At 40.8% G+C, this 24,473-nt stretch overlaps 1 protein-coding gene and 1 long non-coding RNA gene across 2 annotated transcripts in view; both read left to right on the top strand.

The window, feature by feature from the left end:
• Nucleotides 1–1,365, top strand: part of LOC129632009 (uncharacterized) — a 50,802-nt gene extending 49,437 nt beyond the window's left edge. Inside the window, exon 3 of the long non-coding RNA XR_008704258.1 lies at nt 1,164–1,365. This is a non-coding gene — a long non-coding RNA (uncharacterized LOC129632009). The remainder of the gene's footprint in view (nt 1–1,163) is intronic.
• The window catches only part of GLG1 (golgi glycoprotein 1), a 122,195-nt gene that overhangs the window by 49,936 nt on the left and 47,786 nt on the right, over nt 1–24,473 (top strand). Inside the window, exon 2 of the mRNA XM_055553423.1 lies at nt 23,710–23,742. Within this exon, the coding sequence (XP_055409398.1) occupies nt 23,710–23,742 (33 nt within the window). The remainder of the gene's footprint in view (nt 1–23,709; nt 23,743–24,473) is intronic.

The raw sequence follows: 24,473 nt of genomic DNA, 5'->3' as shown, positions 1-24,473 counted from the left end.
CGAGTTCTGTAATCAGTGGTTCTTAGGCTCGACACGCGTCACCTCGCTGTAAGCCTGGTCAGAGCAGAATCCAGCAGGTCCGGGAACTGGCAGATGCTGGTCTCCTTGCAGTTTGAGGGGGACGGAAGCCCTCTTTCGGTGGATAGTATTTGAGTTTATGGTTCACCTTGTTGTAGCCACACGTTCCTGGAAACAAACTCACTCAGGACAGTGCAGATAGTGGAGTGCAGTTTATTACACGGCGGGCCCAAGGCAGAGTCCCCTCTTAGCCAAGGACCCCGACCAGCATCTGTGAAAATCTTTTATACCCTGTGTGTATGTGTCTGAACCCACCACTCCAAATTCCTTGAGACTTACATACACCAAGGAAAATACAGTCCCAATAACCCCATCATTCACATGCTATGGGCTCATGTGCTCGAACAGTCAAACAATTAGCCAATAATCAATAAACCTGAGGTTACACTCTGATAGATACAGAAAAATTTATGGCCTGTCTGGAGGAAGGGGTGATTAGTGTATGTTTTCTCTTAGGCAATGAGTAACCTACATACGATCTTCAAGGTTCCCGTATCTGGAGGGGGTCTTATCCTTCTGTTGTTGTTTTCATAGGCACTAAACACAGAGTTCAGAGTCCATTGGAAAGGTGGCTGAGCAAGATCAGCATGAACAGGCCTAAGATGGAGTCCAGGCCCTATGAATTCCTTCTTCAACCTTAGTCTGGATAATTCGTGTTTATTGTCATTCGAGGAACTGAATGGGCAGGAAGATGGAGTTCTCCGAGTTTTGACTTAACTTAGTCCTTATCCTGAGATTTTTCTTGGCTTAGGTGCTGTTACACGTTGTAGCAGATTTCCCTAACGCCCAGGCGTTCCTCCTCTCTGCTGGCTAGCAGAGGATAGCAGAGCCCTGTCCGTGTTCCCCCTGCCTTTACTGTCTCAGTGCTAGCTGCAGGCGGCTTTCTTCAAACCCTGGTGGAGGCTCAGGGCCTTCTCTGGCCTTGGCAACACGGCTGACTCACATGGAAGGGGGCAGAGGGGCCTGGGAGTTAACAGCCCCGGCTGCAGCCCCTCACCAGTGACAAAAACTGGTGAGGCAGTGTCCTCAGCCTTCTCACTCCTGGAGGAGGCCACTCCTGAGGTCTGATCTTTATGTTTTTCCAGAGGTGCCCGTGGGAATGCGCTCCAGCTGCCAGAAGGCCAGCCCACCTGCTCATTCAGTCCTACCTGGCTCCCCGTCTCACTTCCTCCCCTCCAGCAGTGCTTCAAGAGACCCTCTCCTCAATAAACTGATGGCGCACACACACAGCATTTTTTTTCCTTGCCTTGTATAAAGCAGTTAATAAAATCCATGTTCTCAACTCAGGCCAAACTGAAAGCTATTTTTATTACATATAATTAACCTAATTTACGAAAAAGGAGCAGGCTTGGGGAGCTGAACAGCACTGAAACAAGTGTGGAAGCTCAAAAGTTGCTTTTCTGGAATTAATGTTAACAGCCTCAATATAGCATTTGAAATTGTTTTTAGAATCTTGAACTTGAGTTACTCAGATCCAGGGCTGAGTTTGTATGGGTTAAATAATTTGTCTGTGGATTCAGCATGAGTGTTTCCAAGGTTGTTCTAACTTCAAGCATTAGATAAGCTTATTTAAGAAGTTGGAAGTGTGTTACTGTGCAAAAACTTGGAGGAGTGGCTAGAGAAAAATAGAGAATCCATCCATTGGTGAACCCCCTTTCAGCTTCTCACATCAACTGCCCTGGTTTGATGTTGTCACAACGTGGTATTCCACAAGCTGTTTCTGTATGTTGCATCTTTATGTTTATGATACAACTATGGAGAGGTTTTGTTTAAATTGGAAAAAAAAATTTTTTTTCAAAAGAACTGTTGCCAAGCTTACTCCCCATCTTTTGACTTTTCCTTGAATCTTTGTCTTATTTCAAAGGCTGAGAGCTGTTACCCAGTGGAGCCTCGAGTTATGAAAGTCCAATATTTTTGAAATCTTAAAATTAAAAAATCGTTTTTAATTTTCAAATGCTTATGTTTTAAATTTGGGAATTATCACATTTTACGGACCAAAATAGCACATTCAGTTTCTGGCAGCTTCTGTCCTGCCCATGCCAGTAAGAGCAGCACCATATGGCCTGACTGCTGTTGCGCTGGGAAGCCCGCACCCTGTGGGGACATTGCCTGCATGAAGCGGAGCTGCTACGCCCCATATGCCTATCTTTTTAAGCCAACATATCGACCAGGATATATTAAGACTCCAGGATATCCTATCCGTTGAGTCTTGTAGCCCTTTTTCCTATCAGCTTTAACATTTGACCATTACGAAAGCACAAGTAGTGCTGGAAACTTGATGGACTCTGTCACCCAACCTCAGAAAGAAACTTCTGAATGACTGTTGCAAGAACGGAAAATACATACCTTTTAGAAGATAGTTGATAAACGTTTCACTGCTAGTTAATTGCTGAAACTTAATTGCTCATTCCCTCCATAGCTGTCTCCTCTCTTGATGATAATCTCTTCCTCTCCTGACACCCTGCTCCCCTGAAATACCCAGAATGATAAGACTTTGCAAATATTAATCTTTAGGTATTGAAAGATGGGCTGAAAGTTGTAGTTCTTTGTGATGGAAAAAGTTTGCTTACTTATTTTTACACGTGACTTGTTTTTTATTTATTTATTTAGCTGCTTCGGGTCTCAGTTGCTGCAGAGGGACTTTGTTGCCCCGAGGCATGTGGGATCTTAGTTGCCTGACAGGGGTTGAACTCACGTCCCCTGCATTGGAAGGCAGATTCTTAACCACTGGACCACCAGGGAAGTCCCCAGAAAGAGTTTAGAATGAGCAGGAAGAAGGCATAACTGCTGCTCTGTTCACTTTTGTGTGTTTTGTCCTTGTTGAACAGGTGTCCTGAGTTCTCCAAGTAAGCGCCCTCTGCCTGTTCTTTGTCTCTTTGATGCTGGAGCTGCCATTTAGTTCATTGTAACCTGCATCCAAGCATTTCTGTAACCTTACAAAATTACTGTTAAGGCTTTCCAGCAGAAAATTAGCTAATTCTTCTGAAACTAAAGGCAGACAGCTAAGTTTTGTTCATCATATAGAGTATGTCTGTAGTTTTCAATAACTTTCTTTATTAATAGCTATTCTTGAAACAGCATTTACTGTGTTAATTGTTTTGGGCACTGAGTATGTGGAATAGACAAAATTCCAGTCTCCAGAAATAGATAAGCAGGTTCTAATGCAGTGTAATGCTTTACTGGACAGATACACAGTATACTATAGTTGTATCTTGAGGCAGCTCCTGAATTTTCAAAGGAAAATGTAAAACCTTGACATTACAATGAAGTGCTTATAAATGTTATTGCCTGGTCTGTCAAAAAAGTATTTAAAGCTCAGAGAGAATTAAAAAAAAATTTTTTTTTATTGAAGGATAATTGCTTTACAGAATTTTGTTGTTTTCTGTCAAACCTCAACATGAATCAGCCATATGTATACATATATCCCCTCCCTTTTGAACCTCCCTCCCATCTCCCTCCCCACCCCAGCCCTCTAGGTTGATACAGAGTCCCTGTTTGAGTTTCCTGAGCCATATAGCAAATTCCCGTTGGCTGTCTATTTTGCATATGGCAGTGTAAGTTTCCATGTTACTCTTTGCAACATCTCACCCTCTCCCACTCTCTCACCATGTCCATAAGTCTGTTCTCTATGTCTTTTTCTCCATTGCCGCCCTGTAAATAATTTCTTCAGTACCATTTTTCTAGATTCCATATATATGTGTTAGAATATGATATTTATCTTTATTTGTGACTCACTTCACTCTGTATAATAGGTACTAGGTTCATCCACCTCATTAGAACTGACTCAAATGCATTCCTTTTTATGGCTGAGTGATATTCCACTGTGTATATGTACCACAACTTCTTTATCCGTTCATCTGTCGATGGACATCTAGGTTGCTTCCATGTTCTAGCTATTGTAAATAGTGCTACAATGAACAATGGGATACATGTGTCTTTTTCAATTTTGGTTTCCTCAGGGTATGTGTCTAGGAAAGCTCAGAGAGAAATTTATAAGGCTGATTCAAGCTAAGTGACAAATAACTGAAAAATTAAATGTAGCTTTAAATATTTTATGTTATTCTAAAATTTGAACAACCAATAGTCATGTGTGATTTTTCAAAGTTAAAATTTTGAAGAATTCTAATTTTAATTTGAATATAGTGAAGTATTTTGATGGTAATGCAGATGCCTCATGTTTGAATTTCTAAAATAAGAATCTACAGGTACTTTACCTTTTGATAGAAATGTGGTTTAAATTGGTATTTTTCAACAGGAATGCTTTTGGTATTTTGAAGGAATCATTCCTCCTTGTGCAGGACTGTCTATACATTGAAGAACATTTAGCATACTCAGCCTTTTTTTGTATTTTTTTATATTCCTAAAAAATGTTGAATACCTGCTTATAACTGTTTGACCCAGTACCACTGAGGCAGCTATTATTAAGTGTAAGTGAAGACCCGTACGTATTTCGGATCTTCTGTTTTTAAAGGTAGTAAATTATAGTTAAAACATTGCCATCTAAATGCTAGTGTTGCTCCCCCTCCCGAGTTGGAGTGATAAAGAAAAAAATCCCTTCACATTTTCAAACGTACCTGGTTGGGAGTTGACCATCTCTGCATTACATAGTACTTTTGTTCTCTGTACCTGCGTATCAAATTTTACTTTCTGAACTTAAGAGGGTTGCCGTGGCCTTCAGTAAATAAAGCATCTCTCCCTCCCTCTCTCATTTTAGAGTACACGCCTAGGTATCAGTGTTGCAGGGGGAGGGGGGGTGGTTTCAGCCAGCTTGGTGCAGGCGCCTGTAGCTCTGTTCGCTGTTCAGTCGCTGAGTCGTGCCCGGCTCTTTGGACATTTTACATAAGTGAAATCATCAATATGTGACCACTTCCTTCTTAAAAATTTCTCTGTGGCTTCACTTTCGGACTGTTGTTACCCGTTTCGATCTTTTCCTCTATCGGGGGCTTGAATGTCATGGTTCTGTTCTCACTCAGACCAGGTGATTTCTTTCCAGCCTAAATGTAATGATTCCATATCTTCTTAGCAGCCTCAGCCTCCTTTCTGAGCTCCAGACGCTTGTCGCTCACTCACTCCTCCCGCAGCTCAGCCACGGGCAGCTCAGCCTCACCATCTCTGAAGCTGAGCGCAGGCCTGTGGATTTCACTTCTCAGTGGAGACACCACCACCCGCCCTGTTCCCCAGCCTGCAAAGCACAACAGCCGTCCTCCTTCATGCTTTCCCTCACTTCCACATCCAGTGAGTTACCCGCTCTGAAATCACCCTCTCGATGCCGCATACGCTGAGTACAGTCCACCTGTTTAGGTAGTGTAAGTATGCCCTGTGGTTTGGGTCAAGAATCTGCAGAGATTCTACCCAAGATCAGACCTTAACAGGAAGTGTAGTCCTCATCCATTCAGATTCACAAGAATAAACCTAGCACACTTGTAGTAACAAGATTATCCTTAACAAGTTTCAGAATTCTTTTTATCAACTTTAATTTTATTTTAATTTTTAAAGTTTTATTGTTAATAAAAGTTACACAATTTAAAAAAATCAGTGGATTCTACGATGTTTCTTAAGAAATGTAACAGTCTATATTTCCCCTTACAATTCTTTTTAAATTAAGGTTAAAACAAAGATTCTTTTGGCTTTTACCTTCCTACTCCCATATACCCGATGTAAAGTTTGCCATTTTCTGTAGAAGAATAATTTACAGTTTTCCCATAAAACAAAATTGGTACTTGCATAGCAAATTGAATGTCTATTTACAGTGGTTTGACACAGGTAGAGGCAATTTCCTGTTTAGTAAGTAAACAGTAAAGGTTTATGACTTTACAAAAGAGTAAAATTCCTTTTTATTCTTTTATTTAGCAGCAAATTTTAGTTGGATAAAGAGCATTTTAAGTTTTGTATAGAATTGACTTAGATTTTCAAGGTACTCAGATCACAAAGACCAAGTGAAATTTGTGAAGAACAGAGTGGAACATGGGATAGAATTAGAAATGAGTTGTTAGACTTCAGTAGAAGCTTGCAAGAAATGTCTTTTTTAAGCAACTGGAAAGCAAGCTAAGGAAACGGGTTTTTCTTTCTGTCTAGAAGATGACTTTGCCATTACTTCCTCTTCCCTCTTGAATTATTTTTGTTTGTTGTTTTAGGGACATAATCATTTTTTGCCCTTAGTTCTCTCTCTCTCTCCCCCTCCATCCCTCTTCCAGATCTAATCCATTGGTGTTTATTTGTATGAATTTTTTTTCTTAGTCATTTCTGAAAGCTTCACATGCAGGATGTCCAGTTTCTCCTGAAGGAATTGAATTTAAATAAATAATGGTGATGAATTCCTTTGGAGGCATGCAGGGGAACTCCAGAAATGTAATTCTTGATAGCTCTTTCTCCATCCTTGCTGTTCCATCAAGTTCATGGGGTCGCAAAGAGTCAGACACAATTGAGTGACTTTCACTTCACTCTTTACCACTAGCACCACCTGGGAAGCCCCAGTAGGACTAGGAGTGAACAAATTTCACAGTCTTAGCTGCTTTACTCACCATGCAAAAAGAAAGCTAAATGTGAAAGAAAAGTTTTGAATTTTGTCGTTAATGGAAACTGTAGCCTTAAGCCAGTACACAGATGTAAGATGCTTTTGTTGTGTCTGATCTATTTTCATGGCAATTAATTATGTAGGCTAGGTCTACTTAATCTCAAATTCAAAGGCGAAAGTGATTAGTCATCTTTGATAAAAAAGAATCTGCTATTCATTTTTTTCTATTTTTTTCCCCTGAGATTTTTAGAGAAGATGTATAATTATATAGAATAAGCTATTGGTGAAACAGGGTAAAGGTTAAAGAGGTAACTTACAGTTTTAGGAATTTTTCTGATACTGTTTTTAACTGAGGTACTACCACCTCCAGGGGGGCAAGGAAGCAAAATAAAGCCAGAAACATTTAGGAACTTTTTTTATTGAAGTATAGTTGGTTTACAATTCTGTGTTAATTTCTTCTGTACAGCAAACTGATTCAGTTATATCTCTGTGTTTACATATGTGTGTGTGTATATATATTTTTATATATGCATGTATATTTATATGTGTACACACACATTCTTTTTCATATTCTTTCTCACTGTGGTTTATCACAGGATGTTGGATATGGTTCTCTGTGCCATACAGTAGGACCTTGTTTATCCATTCTGTATGTAATCATTTGCATCTGCTAACCCCAAACGCTCCATCCATCCTCCCCCATCTGTCTCCCTCTTGGCAACCACAGGCCTGTTCTCTCTGTCTGTGAGTCTGTTTCTGTTCTGTAGGCAAGTTCTTTGTCGTATTTCGATTCCGGTGGCTCAGACGGTAAAGCGTCTGTCTACAATGCGGGAGACCTGGGTTCGATTCCTGGGTTGGGAAGATCCCTTGGAGAAGGAAATGGCAATCCACCCCAGTACTATTGCCTGGAAAATCCCATGGACAGAGGAGCCTGGTAGGCTACAGTCCATGGGGTCGCTGAGGGTCGGACACGACTGAGCGACTTCACGTTCGCGTTCGTTCTTTGTCCTGTTTCGATCCCGTGTGTAGTGACGTCACAGGGTTCACTTAGTTTTCTCTCTGGGTCCCTCCGTGTTGCTGCAGATGGCATTTTTTCATTCTTCTTTACAGCTGAGTGGCCGTTCCTGGGCCGTGTCTGTGCATTCATCTGTCAATGGGCATTTAGGCTGTTTCCGTGTTTTGGCTGTTGTGAACAGTGCTGCTGTGACCATAAGGGTGTATGTATCTTTTCGAATTATATTTTTGTCCAGTTATATGGCCAGGAGTGGAACTGCTGGATCATACAGCATCTCTGATTTTTTTTTTTTTTTTTGAGGAACTTCCATACTGTTTTCCACAGAGGCTACTCCAGCTTATATTCCCAGCAACAGTGTAGGAGGGAATACACCTTTTCTCCATAGCCTTTCCAGCATTTGTTATTTGGAAACTTTTTAATGATGGCCATTTTGACCAGTATGAGGTGATATGCATTGTAGTTTTGATTTGCATTTCTCTAATAATTAGTGACCTTGAGCATTTTGTGCCTTGTGCTTATTGGCTATTTGTATTTATTCTTTGGAGAAAATGTCTGTTTAGGTTTTCTGCCCATTTTTTGATTGGTTTATTTGTGTTTTTTTGTTACTGAGTTGCATGAGCTGTCAGAAAAACTTAGGCATTTTTAATGCTCCCAAAATGAACTTATAAGAGACTGTTTTAAACTAGGGAAGTCGATTTTCAGCCTGTTTCTCTGTTTTGGAGGCAGGAACAAATTAGTGACCAGTCTAATAGGTTACTTGGTAAGTCATGGATGTTGAGGTCATTTGTTCAATGTCAAACCTTTTGGAAAGGCAATATTAATACCTTCACTTTCTTTTCAAACGTCATTAACTTGCTGTTAGGCCAAAACTATCCCATATTATTTTATGTTTTAAAATGTGTATTTGGTAATCTTGAGATAAAGTTCAAAAATTAAAATTCTGGCTAAAAGTTTTTAGTTAGTGTTAATTGCTCAGTCACGTCTGACTCTTTGTGACCCCATGGACTGCCAGGCTCCTCTGTCCATGGAGTTCTCCAGGCAAGAATACTGGAGTGCATTGCCATTCTCTTCTCCAGGGAATCTTCCTGACCCAGGGATCGAACCCAGGTCTCCTTCATTGCAGGTAGATTCTTTACCGTCTGAACCACCAGGGAAAAGTTTTTAGTAAGTTAATTTAAAGTTTAGTAAGTTTAGTAAGTTAATTAGATGATATATTCTAAGATATCTTCGAGTAAATTATGTACTAAATTAAAAAAAAATAGGTCATGGATCACATATTTGGCTTATGTATATGCTTCTGAATTCTTTATGTTAATGGCATAAGTAGCCACCACATTCATAATATTGTAAGGTTCTTAACCAGACAAGTGACTCAGAGTAGGTATAAAGGTGTGTACAGTACAGCTTACAATTAGAGTATTCATTTTAAATATGTCTTAGAACGTTGCAGTTTGTGAATTTTATTTAGTACATATTACAGAGAAAAAGTTGGCTTAAAGCTCAACATTCAGAAAACTAAGATCATGGCATCTGGTCCCATCACTTCATGGGAAATAGATGGGGAAACTGTGGAAACAGTGTCAGACTTTATTTTTTGGGACTCCAAAATCACCGCAGATGGTGATTGCAGCCATGAAATTAAAAGATGCTTATTCCTTGGAAGGAAAGTTATGACCAACCTACATAGCATATTCAAAAGCAGAGATATTACTTTGCCAATAAAGGTCCATCTGGTCAAGGCTATGGTTTTTCCAGTAGTCATGTATAGATGTGAGAGTTGGACTGTGAAGAAAGCTGAGCGCCAAAGAATTGATGCTTTTGAAGTGTGATGTTGGAGAAGACTCTTGAGAGTCCCTTGGACTGCAAGGAGATCCAAGCAGTCCATTCTGAAGGAGATCAGCCCTGGGATTTCTTTGGAAGGACTGATGCTGAAGCTGAAGCTCCAATACTTTGGCCACCTCATGCGAAGAGTTGACTCATTGGAAAAGACTCTGATGGTGGGAGGGATTGAGGGCAGGAGGAGAAGGGGACGACAGAGGATGAGATGGCTGGATGGCATCACTGACTCGATGGACGTGAGTCTGAGTGAACTCTGGGAGTTGGTGATGGACAGGGAGGCCTGGCATTCTGCGATACATGGGGTCTCGAAGAGTCGGACACGACTGAGAGACTGAACTGAACTGAATGACAATCCTGTGAGTAGCTGTTTTAGAAGGATTTTGATGCTGTGTTTCTATGGTAGTGGTATCACACCGTCACAGTTCAGAGAACTGTGTTGTTGTTGATGAATTGTCTACAGAATAATTTATAGATGTTAGCCACTTGAGACTGAATGATAATGCTCTAGGTGTCACTTTTGTATCATGGGCACCAGAACTGACTTTATCCATGAAACTGGGCGATGAAAAACAAGGTCTTTTATCTCTACAGCTGTGTGCCTGCTGCGGCTGGAAGTCATGTTGATAGACTTGTCTAAGATTCTTTCCCTTGGGGCTTAAAGGGGAATCTTGCCAAGCATTTGATAGAATGCTTGACTCTGTTTTCTTCCCCCCAAAATTAGGACCAAACTGATTTCTAACTCTTCTCCTAGGGGGAAAAAAAATGAGTGAGTGAGTCAGTGGTAACTTTTCCCTCCTCGCTGATTATACGCTCTCATGCAGATGATTTCATTCCAGAAAAACTTGTGCTTTGCAATAGTGACATGGTCCCAAATGGAAAGCTGATGAAAAAGATTGAGTGAGCTCTATAGAAAGAAATCTCTCTAAACATCTTTTGTGGATGACCTGTCTCATATAGTTTATTCAGTTCAGTTCAGTCGCTCAGTCATGTCTGACTCTTTGCAACCCCATGAATCGCAGCACGCCAGGCCTCCCTGTCCATCACCAACTCCCAGAGTTCACTCAGACTCACGTCCATCGAGTCAGTGATAGCATCCAGCCATCTCACCCTCTGTCATCCCCTTCTCCTCCTGCCCCCAATCCCTCCCAGCATCAGAGTCTTTTCCAATGAGTCAACTCTTTGCATGAGGTGGCCAAAGTATTGGAGCTTCAGCTTCAGCATCAGTCCTTCCAAAGAAATCCCAGGGCTGATCTCCTTCAGAATGGACTGCTTGGATCTCCTTGCAGTCCAAGGGACTCGCACGAGTCTTCTCCAACACCACAGTTCAAAAGCATCGATTCTTCGGTGCTCAGCTTTCTTCACAGTCCAACTCTCACATCTATACATGACCACTGGAAAAACCATAGCCTTGACTAGATGGATCTTTGTTGGCAAAGTAATGTCTCTGCTTTTGAATATGCTATCTAGGTTGGTCATAACTTTCCTTCCAAGGAGTAAGCGTCTTTTAATTTCATGGCTGCAGTCACCATCTGAAGTGATTTTGGAACCCCCAAAATAAAGTCTGACACTGTTTCCCCATCTATTTCCCATGAAGTGTTGGCACCGGATGCCATAATTTTTGTTTTCTGAATGTTGAGCTTTAAGCCAACTTTTCCACTCTCCACTTTCACTTTCATCAAGAGGCTTTTGAGTTCCTCTTCACTTTCTGCCATAAGGGTGGTGTCATCTGCATATCTGAGGTTACTGATATTTCTCCCGGCAATCTTGATTCCAGCTTGTGCTTCTTCCAGTCCAGCATTTCTCATGATGTACTCTGCATATAAGTTAAATAAGCAGGGTGGTACCTTTAATTCAGGGTAGTAAAATGGGGGGAGATGGGCAAGGAGTTCACAGTATTTCTTAGGGTATAGAACATTACTTGATTTTGTAATTTACATTTTTTTAATAAACTTTAAGATTTGTAAAACCATAACCAAATATGTATCCTTTTGGCCGTAATGTAATGATGTATTTTGTGTTCAGTAACTAGATTGTTATATCTGTATTTGCCATTCCCTGCTCTGGGGACAGAAGATAGATAAATTTTACTAATTTTGAGTGTTTCCATTTGGTTATTTTTAACTAGTTGTAGAGTTTTCTTAAGCAAAAATAAGATGTAATTTGATTTCTTGAATTAAATTTTGAGACAAAGCATCTTCATGGGTATGGATACATCTGTCAGTGAGTCAGGAGTTGATCAGTTTGCAGGGGGCTCTTAAGTCTAGTAATGAGCTACATTATTATGCTTTCGTATTTTTAAAATAGGGCTAAAACCTCACTGAAGGTAAATGAATTAGCACTTTACAAAGCTGCAAGTCTTTTGCCCGTATTGTTTATATACAAGTAAGTAATATCTGAACTCGAGCAGACCCATTCACTAATTCCGACTATTTTATATATATTATAAAGACCATTTAAGTTATTTTCATTTTAAAGGTACAAGAAAGTAAGTCTTGACCTCATCTTAATACCCTGACTGTCCAAGAACCAGGGATAAATGGGCTCTAGTTTGTTGGAGGAACCTTGCCCATCTATCTTTTATCTCTGTAAATTGCATCGTGTTCCCACAGAAGTATATATAATAATTCTACATTATTCTTCGTGTTGTCTTTGGGCTCTGTCTCTGAACCACACCTGCCGCTCTAGTCAGTAGTCCACGCCAGCGCCTCTAATGGGGGTGGGGGCTGGCACGTGAGGACAGTGAGAAGCCCCTCGATGTCTGCTGTTGATGCTGCCAGATGGTCCTGGTGCTGGACTGGCAGAGAAACTACCCATGAGTCCCCAGGGTTGGCCTACGTGACTGATGCTGCCAAACATACCCACAAGTTTTATAACACAAGATGAAGACACCTGTGTGTCTTTGGAGGCCAGAGGTATTAAAGGACATGCAGGAAGAAATGTACAAAGTGTAGACTGCTAGTCTTCTACCAGTCCCAGTTGAAGAATGCTGCCATGACCTCCACTGTGGATGGAGTAATAGTCAAGTTGGGCCAGGGTTTTGGGAAAATGAAATAATATATTTCATATTTAAATATATATATATATATATATATAATATTTCTACTGTGGGCAAGATGGAGAAGGAAATGGCAACCCACTCCAGTGTGCTTGCCTGGAGAATCCCATGGACGGAGGAGCCTGGTGGGCTGCAGTCCATGGGGTCACAAGGAGTTGGACATGACTAAGTGACTAACACCCACACACACTGTGGGCAAGAACCTCTTTGAAGAAATGGAGTATCCCTTATAGTCAACAAAAGAGTCCAAAATGCAGTACTTAGGTCCTGTCTCAAAAATGACAGAATGATCTCTGTTCATTTCCAAGGCAAGCCATTCAGTATCACAGTAATCCAAGTCTTTACCCCACCCAGTAATACAAAAGAAACTGAAGTTGAACGGTTCTGTGAAGATCTATAAGACCTTCTAGAACTAACACCCAAAAATGATGTCCTTTTCATCACAGAGGACTGGAATGCAAAAGTAGGAAATCAAGAGATATCTGGAGTAACAGACAAGTTTGGCCTTGGAGTACAAAATGAAGGAGGGCAGAGGCTAACAGAGTTTTGCCAAAACAACACACTGGTCATAGCAAATACCCTCTTCCAGCAACACAGCAGAATATTCATCACACGGACATCACCAGATGGTCAACACCAAAATCAGATTGATTATGTTCTTTGCAGCCAAAAATGGAGAAGCTCTATACAGTCAGCAAAAACAAGACCGGGAGCTGACTGTGGCTTAGATCATGAATTCCTTATTGCCAAATTCAAACTTAAGTTGAGGAAAGTAGGGAAAACCACTAGACCATCCAGGTATGACCTAAATAAAATCCCTTATAATTATACAGTGGAAGTGAGAAATAGATTCAAGGGATTAGATCTGATAGACAGAATGCCTGAAGAACTATGGACAGAGGTTCATGACATTGTACAGGAGACAGGGATCAAGACCATCTCCAAGAAAAAGAAATGCAAAAAGGCAAAATGGTTGTCTCAGGTGGCCCTGCAAATAGCTGAGAAAAGAGAAGCTAAAAGCAAAGAAGAAAAGGACAGATAAACCCATTTGAATGCAGAGTTCCAAAGAATAGCAAGGAAAGATAAGAAAGCCTTCCTGAGTGATCAATGCAAAGAAATAGAGGAAAACAATAGAATGGGAAAGACTAGAGATCTCTTCAAAAAAATTAGAGATACCAAGGGAACACTTCATGCAGAGATGGGCTCAATAAAGGACAGAAATGGTATGGACCTAACAGAAGCAGAAGATATTAAGAAGAGATGGCAAGAATACACAGAAGAACTATATTAAAAAGATCTTCACGACCCAGATAATCATGATGGTGTGATCACTCACCTAGAGCCAGACATCCTGGAATGTGAAGTCAAGTGGGCCTTAGGAAGCATCACTATGAACAAAGCTAGTGGAGGTGATGGAATTCCAGTTGAGCTATTTCAAATCCTGAAAGCTGATGCTGTGAAAGTGCTGCACTCAATATGTCAGCAAATTTGGAAACCTCAACAGTGGCCACAGGACTGGAAAAGATCAGTTTTCATCGCAATCCCAAAGAAAGGCAGTGCCAAAGAATGTTCAAACTACTGCACAATTGCACTTATCTCACACGCTAGTAAAGTAATGCTCAAAATTCTCCAAGCCAGGCTTCAGCAATACGTGAACCGCGAACTTCCATATGTTCCAGCTGGTTTTAGAAAAGGCAGAAGAACCAGAGATCACATTGCCAACATCCGTTGGATCATAGAAGAAGCAAGAGAGTTCCAGAAAAACATCTACTTCTGCTTTATTGATTATGCCAAAGCCTTTGACAGTATAGATCACAACAAACTGTGGAAAACTCTTAAAGAGATGGGAATACCAGACTACCTTACCTGCCTCCTGAGAAATCTATATGCAGGTCAAGAAGCAACCATTAGAATCAGACTGGTTCCAAATAGCCAAAGGAGTATGTCAAGGCTGTATATTGTTACCCTGCATATTTAACTTCTATGCAGAGTACATCATGCAAAATTCCGGGCTGGATGAAGCACAAACTGGAATCAAGATTTCCGGTCGGGCTGGATGAAGCACAGGCTGAAATCAAGATTTCCGGGAGAAATATCAATAACCTCAGATGCGTGTTGACACCACCCTTGTTGCAGAAAGCGGTGAAGAACTAAAGAGCCTCTTGATGAAAGTGAAAGAGGAGAGTGAAGAAGTTAAAGCTCAGCATTCAGAAAACTAAGATCATGGCATCTGGTCTTGTCACTTCATGGCAAATAGATGGAGAAACAATGGAAACAGACTTTATTTTCTTGGGCTCCAAAATCACTGCACATGGTGAGTGCAGCCATGAATTTAAAAGACGCTTGCTCCTTGAAAGAAAAGCTAGTCTTTTGACCAACCTAGACAGCATATTAAAAAACAGAGACATTACTTGCTGACAAGGTATGTCTAGTCAAGGCTATAGTTTTTCCAGTAGTCATGTATGGATGTGAGAGTTGGACTATAAAGAAGGCTGAGCACCAAAGAATTGCTGCTTTTGAACTGTGGTGTTGAAGAAGACTCGAGAGTCCCTTGAAGTACAAGGAGGTCAAACCAGTCAATCCTAAAGGAAATCAACCCTAAATATTCATTGGAAGAACTCATGCTGAAACTGAAACTCCAATACTTGGCCCACCTGAGGCAAAGAACTGACTCATTGGAAAAGACCCTGATGCCGGGAAAGATTGAAGGCAGAAGGAGAAGGGGACAACAGGATGAGATTGTTGGATGGCATCACCGACTCAATGGACATGAGTTTGAGTATACTCCAGGAGTTGGTGATGGACAGGGAAGCCTGGTGTGCTGCAGTCCATGGGGTGGCAAAGAGTCGGACACAACTGAGTAACTGAACTGAAACATATATATATCTCAGAAGCAAGAGCCTCCTAAGAAGGCAATAATGGCCAAATAGTTAGCACGTTGTGCTTTGTCACTGTGTCTGCTCTTGGGGAAGAGGGAGAGAAGATTGAGGCTAGGGAAGTTGCTGCCTTGTTTGCATAGAATGCACAGTGATTGGAAAACAGTTGGAATGCAAAGGCCTGAGTAACAGGCAACTGCAAGAGCTGGCTGAAATGGAAACCAGGAAAGCAAACGAGAAAGGGACCTTGACTAACAACCAGTGCAAAAGATCAGGAACTCTCTCTAAACCCAGACTGGAAGCAAACATTTAGATTAGGAGAAAAAGGATATTTTCTTTGATACCGTGGCCTGGCTGCTACCTTTATGTCCCCAGCAGAAGGCTTTATGTTGCGCTGTTTGATTCTTCTATATTCAGTGAAGTCTATGAGTCCATATGACCTGCTTTCTAGAGATGGATTTTTCTGGATCTTTTCTGTCTATAGTATATAGGTCTTCGCTACTATTTTTTTTCCCCCATTTGATGTAAACTTCTTGAGCTATGTAAAAACTCTATGAATAGATCAGTGCCTAAGTAGCTCCAGTTTCTTAAGTAGCTGTTCTTATTCCTTCTTCAAAGTTAATAAAATATTTAAAGATTATTTTTTAAAGTATTTGCATATTTTTTCCCAGTTGTTACCCCACCACCCACTGGGGAAGCACACAAGTAAATAATAATAAATTGAATCACCACTCTCTACACTGTAATTAGCATAACGTATTAATTTGGACTAAAACCATTATTTGACATGAGTTTGAGCAAGCTCTGGGAGACTGTGAAAGATAGGAAAGCCTGCTGTGCTTCGTAGGGTCACAAAGAGTTGGACACGACTGAGTGACCAAGCACACAGACACACCATATGTTGCTGTTGTTTAGTCACTAAGTCTTGTCCAACTCTTTTGAGACCCCATGACCAAGGCTCCTCTGTCCATGGGATTCTCCAGGCAAGAATACTCGAGGGGGTTGCCATTTCCTTCTCCAGGGGATCCTCCCGACCTAGGGATCAAACCCATGTCTCCTGCATTGCAGACAGTTTCTTTACCACTGAGCCAGCAGGGAAGCCCTTCACCGTCGCCTGGGAATGGTCCCATGGTGCTCCCTGCGTCCTTACTCAGGTCTCCGCCCTCTGACCTCCTCACCTTGGTGGTGTGCCTTATCGCCCCCTCACCCCCGCCCCTGCCTACACACAGCGTCCTATCAGCAAATCACAGCCTCCTCGTATCAGCAAATCACAGCTTCCTGGTAAGACTGCCCTTAGTTGTTCCCGCCTCTGTTAGTCTGTCTGATTTCTGTCATCCTAACTCAGAAAGGGTGGTGGTACTTCTTTCATTCTTTAAAATATTAGCTCCTTCAACTCCACAGTCAACTTTGTGTGATGGTTAGGTGTAGACTCATGTTTTACCTCCCTTATCATATGTACTTGAGAGCCAGCCATCTGTAACTCTCTGTCTTCCTTTCTTTTTACCTCCCACTGAACCTGTTCGTAAATCCTTTCTGAAAAGATGGGTGAATGTTAAAGAATCATATAAAAGCAAAGCTCTTGAGTGAATCAGAGCATTGTTGGAGGGCACAAAGCCTATGCTGATCCCTGTTATTTTAGTAAAACAATCCTTAGCAGCTATCCCTGGGTACAAATAGAAAATAATTCTGGTTGAGCCAGAATGAGGCACTAAGAGGAACTTAGTTATGAATCTGACTGAGGGTTAATGTTCAGTTTACACTTGCGCAGGAGAAATTTACCAAGACTGAAAGACTTAGTTGATCTAATCATCACCCACTGTAGTGTTTTCAGTTTGCTTTTTTGGTGGGCGTGAAGGAAGTGGTTTGGGCCTAATTAATAAATGAATTGCTTATATGACTGGAAGTTTACTGGGTCCTTCAAGAATAAATTTGTAGAAGAATTTACCTACTGCTGCAGCAGAATGTTCCTCAGAAGGAGGCATCAGGCTGTTTCCTAGCCTTCAGATTTTTGCAAGGCCACGAAAGCAGCAGTACTGCTGATTTGTTTGTTTTCTCTTGGTGTTTAATGCATAGAGTCTATTGCCACTGAATTTAGTATCAGGTATGATCTGGTGGGTAGTTCAACTGGAGTAGATGTGATTATAGAATGTTTCATATTTTAGACACAGTCTAACTCCCAAGCATTTCTGTTTTAGAAACTGGGACAACTTCCAAGTTAGTTTTGTGACTCCTTTAATTTCCCCTGCCAGACTCATTAACTCAGCCTATTCGCCTTTGGGGAAATCATACTTCCAGACTTGTACTCTCTGTAAAAATCATCATCTTAAGTGAATGTGATGGTTGAATTAATTGAGAACATTCAGACTCAACCTTTCCAGCAGTGTATTCTGAAACCTGTTTGTTTTGATTTTGACCAGCCGAGAATGATTAAGATCAAGCAGTAGGAAACCGTAATCATAGTATGCAAATTACCTGCATTAAAGGATGTGGAATTCAAATACTGCTATTTTTCAGTTCCACGTCTCAGATTTTATAGACTCAGAGAGCCGGAGAGAATCTCAGTCATCTTAGATAAATGCTTCTTTTTTAAAAAAACATAGTACACATTTATTTTTTAAAAATCCAAATATAAGGGGACCCATACAGTTCAAACCCACGTCATTCAAGGGTCAGCGGTATTGCAGTGTGTCATTAGTTTTGATTATAAACTTTGATTATTATTCTGAAGACTGCTATAGTAATGTCTAAATAATTAACAATGTGTTTCAGGTGTACAGCAAAGTGATTCAGTTATACATATTCATGTATATTCTTTTTGAAAGTCTGTTCCCATTTATGTGGTTATATAATATTGAGCAGAGTTCCCCGTGCTATACCATAGGTCCTTGTGGGTTACTCATTTCAAATACAGCAGTATGAACGTGTCAGCCCGAACCTCACTAGCCGCCCCTCTCTTACCCTTCTCCCCTGGTAACCAACTGTAAGGCTGTTTTCTAAGTCTTGTGAGTCTGTTTCTGTTTTGTAAGTAAGTTCATTTGTGTCTTTTTTTATTTTTTTAAGATTGTCCATATAAGCGATAATCATACAATATTCGTCTTTCTCCGACTTATGGATTTTTTTGAGATGATAACAGCTGTGGATTCTCTTCTCAGGAAAACATACTTGCACGCAGAAGTTTGCGTTCTTTTTCAAGACAACCTTACTCCTAAGTCTGTCATGAACCCTAGGTGATGAAATCCCTGTTTTAGTCCAAAGCTTGTCCTCTAGGGTCTGAAAAAGTGAGACATCTGAAGGCACAGAGCTTCTGTAGCTGACACTACTGCTGATCTGTTGGGTTTCCTCCCCCCAACACCCCCCCCCCCCCCCACACACACACACAATTTCTATCCCTAAAAGCCCATTCTGAGTTTACGGAACTTAGAGGAAGGGTTAGGGGTGTTAAACCTTAAAATCAACTGTTTCAGCTTGTCTTGCTTACCCAGTTAGGAGATTAAAGTATAGTAATATCCCAAACATTTGAATCACTGATTTAGAAAAGTCAAATGAACTAATCAAAGTTTTTTATAACCTGTTGTGGTTATTTGAAGGGCTCATCCGGATCCCTTTGCATGCGTGCTCAGTTGTGTCCTACTCTTTGCAACCCCATGGACTGTAGCCTGCCAGGCTTCTCTGTCCATGGGATTTTCCACGCAAAAATACTGGAGTGGGTTGCCATTTCCTTCTCCAGGGCATCTTCCTGACCCAGGCATCAAACTTGCGTCTCCTGCATTGACAGGCGGATTCTTTACCACTGAGCCACTGGGGAAACCCCAGTCTAGATCCATAGTTGATCTCATTACCAGTTTCTTACCCAGGCTGCTGGCCTCTGAATTCACCAAATAAATCAGTCTAGAGCACTTGTTCCATTTATTCATCCTGTCTATGTTTCTTTGATTTATTTTTTTGTTTGGTGTTTGGCCATGAGGCATGTGGGATCTTGGTTCCCTAACCTAGGATCAAACCCAGGCCCCCTGCGTTGGGGGCACACAGTCCTAACCACTGGACCACCAGGAGAGTCCCCTGTCTACATTCCCTTTTCTTGCTCCTCCCAAAGGTCTCCCCGTTATTGTGCTCATCCTGAGCTGCTGACTTTGGGGGGAAGTATCAAGGTAGAAAGCATCACAATAAGCATTGGTTGTCATTTACTGTCGTTAAATAAACTTCAGTTTCTGTTGCCTCCTAGAGACGTGCCTTTGATTATGTGATTTGATTTCTGTGAATTTCACTATCTTTATCAGTAAACTGGACACAATACCATTTTCCTTGCCTGCCCCCCCCCCAATCATGTTATAAGAAGTAAATGTAGCACCTGGCGCAACCCAGTGACACTTGTACTGTTTCTGCTACGCATCACGCTTTTCACCGGCATCAGCCGGTTTCTCGGTGCCGTCTGCTGCAGAGCGTGCTCCGGCTGTCTCCCACGCTGCTGTTGCCACATCGCCGGCCAGCATGAACTGCGTTCCTTCTGTTTTAGTCACTGCTGCTAGGCTGGGGGCTGCGTCACGTTGTCTTCTTTCTCTCTTTCCTGTATTCATAATGAGTTTTTTGTTGATACTAACATATGCAGCTTCAGCAGGCTCTTCTCCAAAATTTGATCGTTAATTTAACAGAAAGTTATTTGTGAGAGTTTTCATAAGCTTGTCTCCCCCCAGTTTTCCATTGTTAAGAGAACAGTTTTTTAAATTCCAATGAGGAAACACTTGATGTAGAAGACTTTTCGAAGTCCAGATTTCTGTCTCCAGAGTAATAGAGAGTAGCTAATTCTGTGGCAAAGCTTAGCCTCTAATTTGCTGCTTTCACAGGCTAGGAACCTTCACTTTGCCTCTGATTTGAAGGGGTGGGTTTGAGTGGAGGACTCCTAAACTGGTTAGAAGGGAGGTTTCAACTCTCAATTTTCTGTCTTCATCATGGTCTTATTATTTGAAAAAATTACTAAGCTTACCCTAGTAGATATGTGTTATTCATAAAGTATCAATTATTCTAACATATATTACAAAACCATGAAAGTCTAAATTGAAGGATGAGTTTTTCAAAAAAGAAAGTTTCATTTATTTTCTTCCTGAGCTCCAGGGAATCTTCTCAGTTGCATCCCTTTTGGAACGGCCCCTGGGCCGGCCGGTCTGAACGTTCAGGCCCAGCTCAAGTCTGCTTTTGCTCATTTGCTTGAACTCACCATTTTATTTCTACAGCTGGACTGTAAACTATCTGTGGTTAGGGACAGTGCCTTACTCTGTAATCCCACAACAATGCCTGGCACAGTTTTGGGTACTTCATATGTATTCAGTATTTACTTGTTGATTGATTTCTTGGGATCATTTTATTTAGTGTTATTTCACTGTTAATAAAAGGAAAACAATCTTCAGCCTCTTCTTCCTTAATAGTTCTGGTGTTAGTCCCCATACTCTTCATATCCTAAGGTTAAAGATCATCAAGCCTGTCTGCGTGTACAGATTTTCAGAAGTAGATGTGCTGTCTGATGAAGTAACTCGATTGTGACCTCATGGCAGCGGTGCAGGCTCGGAAGCACACCTGTGTGAGCACCCACATCTGTTTTTGTTCCTTGAGATCTCTGTCTTTTCGTTTCTTATCAAATGGCTGAGTGCTCAACTGTAGCATTTTCTTTCCTTTTTTTTTTTTTTTTTTAAATACTTTTTCTAGAGTTAATTTGTGCTGGTATTGTGGGTTTGAAGTGAAGTGAAGTAGCTCAGTCGTGTCCGACTCTTTGCGACCCTGTAGACTGTAGCCTACCAGGCTCTTCCCTCCATGGGAATTCTCCAGGCAAGAGTGGAGAATCCACTGGAGCGGGTTGCCATTTCCTTCTCCAGGGGATCTTCCCAACCCAGGGATCGAACCCGGGTCTCCCACGTTGGAGGCAGACGCTTTAACCTCTGAGCCACCAGGGAAGCCCTGTGGGTTTACTACTTTGTGTTTTGTATTTTTCAGGTTTCTGTTCTGTTCTTCTGAACAACTACTCTGTCCTTTAATTCTATAGGCTTTTTTAAATTTATGAGAGTAAATTATTTGTAATTACACTTAAAAATTCTTTATAACTGTTCAATGAATCTCAGTGGCTTAACATCATAATCTTTTTCTCATAGCATTCCTATATTGTCATCTTCTCTTTGTGAAAAGAAAAACTATAAAGAAAAAAAATTGTCAGTTGCAAATCAAGACAGTGAGAGAGATAAAAAACAAGCCTGATCTTCAGATTTGCAGTTCACTTACGTCTCTGTGGACTGTGTCATTCCTTCATGAAAGGAGCGGTACTGTGTTCTTACTAATATGATTCACTAAATCAGATCATTGCAGTTAATGACAACTTAAAGGTTTTGAGATTTTTATTATTTCATTTTCCTGATAGGCTTGTTAGTCAGTTTTTTCTTCATTACAGACACCCTCAAAACTTCAAGGGCTTTCTGCTTCACGTGTCTCTCCTTGTCCTTGAAGCTTTCTGTACGTGTTCTTCACATGGGGAATGGCAAGAGTCTGAGAGTACAGGCCCACCCGAGCACATTTAAAGCCTCTGCTCATGTTATGCCTGCGAGCATCTCACTGGCCAGATCAAGTCAGCAGCCCGGCCTGACCTCAGTGGGGCAGGGGGTGCACTCGGTCCACAGCAGGAGGCTGTGCAGAGTCACGAGGACAAAGGGCAAGGGATATCAAATCCTATTAAGAGTGGAGAGCTGGGAGCAATAATCCAGCCTACCACTGTAGGGAAGCAGGACGTTAAAACAGTCGTTAATTTGCTAATATAAGACTTGTGGACTATGAACATGGCAACACTTTTTTCCCATGAGTAACTTAAATCTTATTTGACTACTTTGAAAATTCTCCGACGCTCTGAATTTCTTTCAAGAATGCCCCTTTAAACCAAAATTATTGTTATGGAAATGAACACAAGTAGAGATGCTAGTGATGTTAATTGCCATATGTGCTTTGAGAAAGAGGTAGAATTGCTGATTGACTGGGAAAAGTGGAAAGTATAGATGAAGAGGGGATAGATAGAAAACTGCCCAAACAAAAGAAAGCTTTCTTGCAAATAAACTGTTAAGCGTTATAAATTAGGCACTTGGAATTGAAATGAAGGGAGCAGAGTTAAGCTAGATTAACTCACAGTATGGAGGCGGATTTCTGAGACTCAGACGCATCAGAAAGGCATTAAAATGTCTGTTCTTACTTAGACAAGAAGGGAGAAAGTTCAGAGGTGGTGTGTTATAATCTCACAATTGCCTAGCAATCTGAGTCAATTCTAATATATTTTATAAGTACATACAGAAATGAGTTTGTATGTTAGAATTAATGCCTGTTAAATACTGTAGTGGAATGAATAGTTCCTTAGAAACCCTTTTCTTCTTGAAGTAATGCTCGGTGTGTCCGTTTAGCTTGCTAATATTTTCTCTTTTCTGTACTGCCTTATTTCTTTCCTTGAATAGGGAGAATCTTTTTATTTAGAAAAATGGCATCATTTACAACCTTTGTCAGGAATATTTCATAGAGGGGAGACAGAATTGACTTCGCTTGAGCTGGTTAGAAAGCTTTGGAAACTCAAAGTAGATAGTACTTTACTATTGTGTGCATTATGACAGCCGTATCTCCTTTACTGGTATGAACAAGGAAAGTAAAGAAGCGTATGGCAAAGCTGTGCAGTTTTAAGCTTAACCTCGTCTACTTGTTTGTCACCGAAATGAAAGTTCATTTATTCTCTGTTGTATGTACTTGGCTTTATGAGCAAATGTATTCATGGGAATATGTAGTTGTTTTTTTTTTTCAATGTTATATTTTTAATCATAGACCTGCAAGGTTATGGACTCTTAAGGTTACAAATATAGTAGAGGGAGGTCCTGTGTACCCACCACCTTGCTTCCCCTAAAGGTGACATGAGACTAATTTGTAATCATTGTCAGACCTTTTTTGCCCTCTTTAGTAAACCTGCCTTTTTCAGATATCTGACTTTCTTTGAAGCAAGAACACCTATATTGTGCCTGATCCTCTTTAGCTTTCAGGATTATGAAGTACCGTGTAAAGATCCTTCTGCCAGTGTTGCTTTATCTCTTTACTACATTCCTCTCCATTTTCCCAGTTTCCATATTGTACCATGGATTGCCAAGGGACTATGTCTCATCTGCTCTTCTGGTATATTGCTCCTCAGCAATCTAAAAATCTGCTCCTCCTATTGAAGAGATATAATGAGTTGAATATTCTCATTTCTTGTTTTGAGTTTATTTTGCTGGTGTTTGAAAACTTGAGGATTTTTTTTTTTTAACATCGTCTCTTCTTTTTTTTTTCCTTTTAGCCTGAAAATGAAATTTCTTCAGACTGCAATCACGTAAGTATGGATTTTCCATAATTTGCCGTATGTGTTTTATGTATATGATGGCAGATATTAGGATGCTCTTCCTTTGTTCTGGGAAGCATAATGTTTTCTTAAATGCACTTAATCCTAACAAGAGAATGATTAACCTTATCCAAGGGCCATGATAAATCTACAAATAGTCCTCCATTGTAGAAACCAGCAAGCTCGGCCAAATAATATTTGTAAATGTAACTTTTTCTTCAGTTACAGCTACCGTATGAAATTGTTTCTTTACAAGTCAAGTTTACAATGTTAGAGTTTTGTCTTTTAAAGTTACTTCATTTAGTCATCATATAGTCATCTACTGTGTGCCAGACGCTATGATGGAAACTGGACATGACTAAACACCTCGAGGATGGAGACAGGCTCGAGCTGGCAGATACAAACTCCAGAGATAACTGCGACTGATGCATTCAGTGTTGTATCTGTATCTCCATATCGTATACAGTCTATCATTAAAAGGAACTGATGTGAAATCACATCTGTGCAAAAAGCACTGAATGCTTCGGCAGAAGCCTGTAAGAGCACAGTGGGGACACAAAAGTGAATTTTGCCCTGGTGGGTTGGTGTCCAGAAATATTTAATAGTGGAGATGATGCTTGAGTTGTGTCTTCAAAGAGGAGTAGTTCTATATCTGACAGTACTGGAAGAAATCACTCCACCTCCACATTATTTGGTATTTTGAATGGGAGACTGCAAGAACA

The sequence above is a fragment of the Bubalus kerabau genome, chromosome 17 (assembly GCF_029407905.1).
Source record: "Bubalus kerabau isolate K-KA32 ecotype Philippines breed swamp buffalo chromosome 17, PCC_UOA_SB_1v2, whole genome shotgun sequence".
NCBI classification, from domain to species: domain Eukaryota; kingdom Metazoa; phylum Chordata; class Mammalia; order Artiodactyla; family Bovidae; genus Bubalus; species Bubalus kerabau.
The sequence above is the reverse complement of the archived record's forward strand: the minus strand, read 5'-3'. Positions and strand labels throughout refer to the sequence as shown.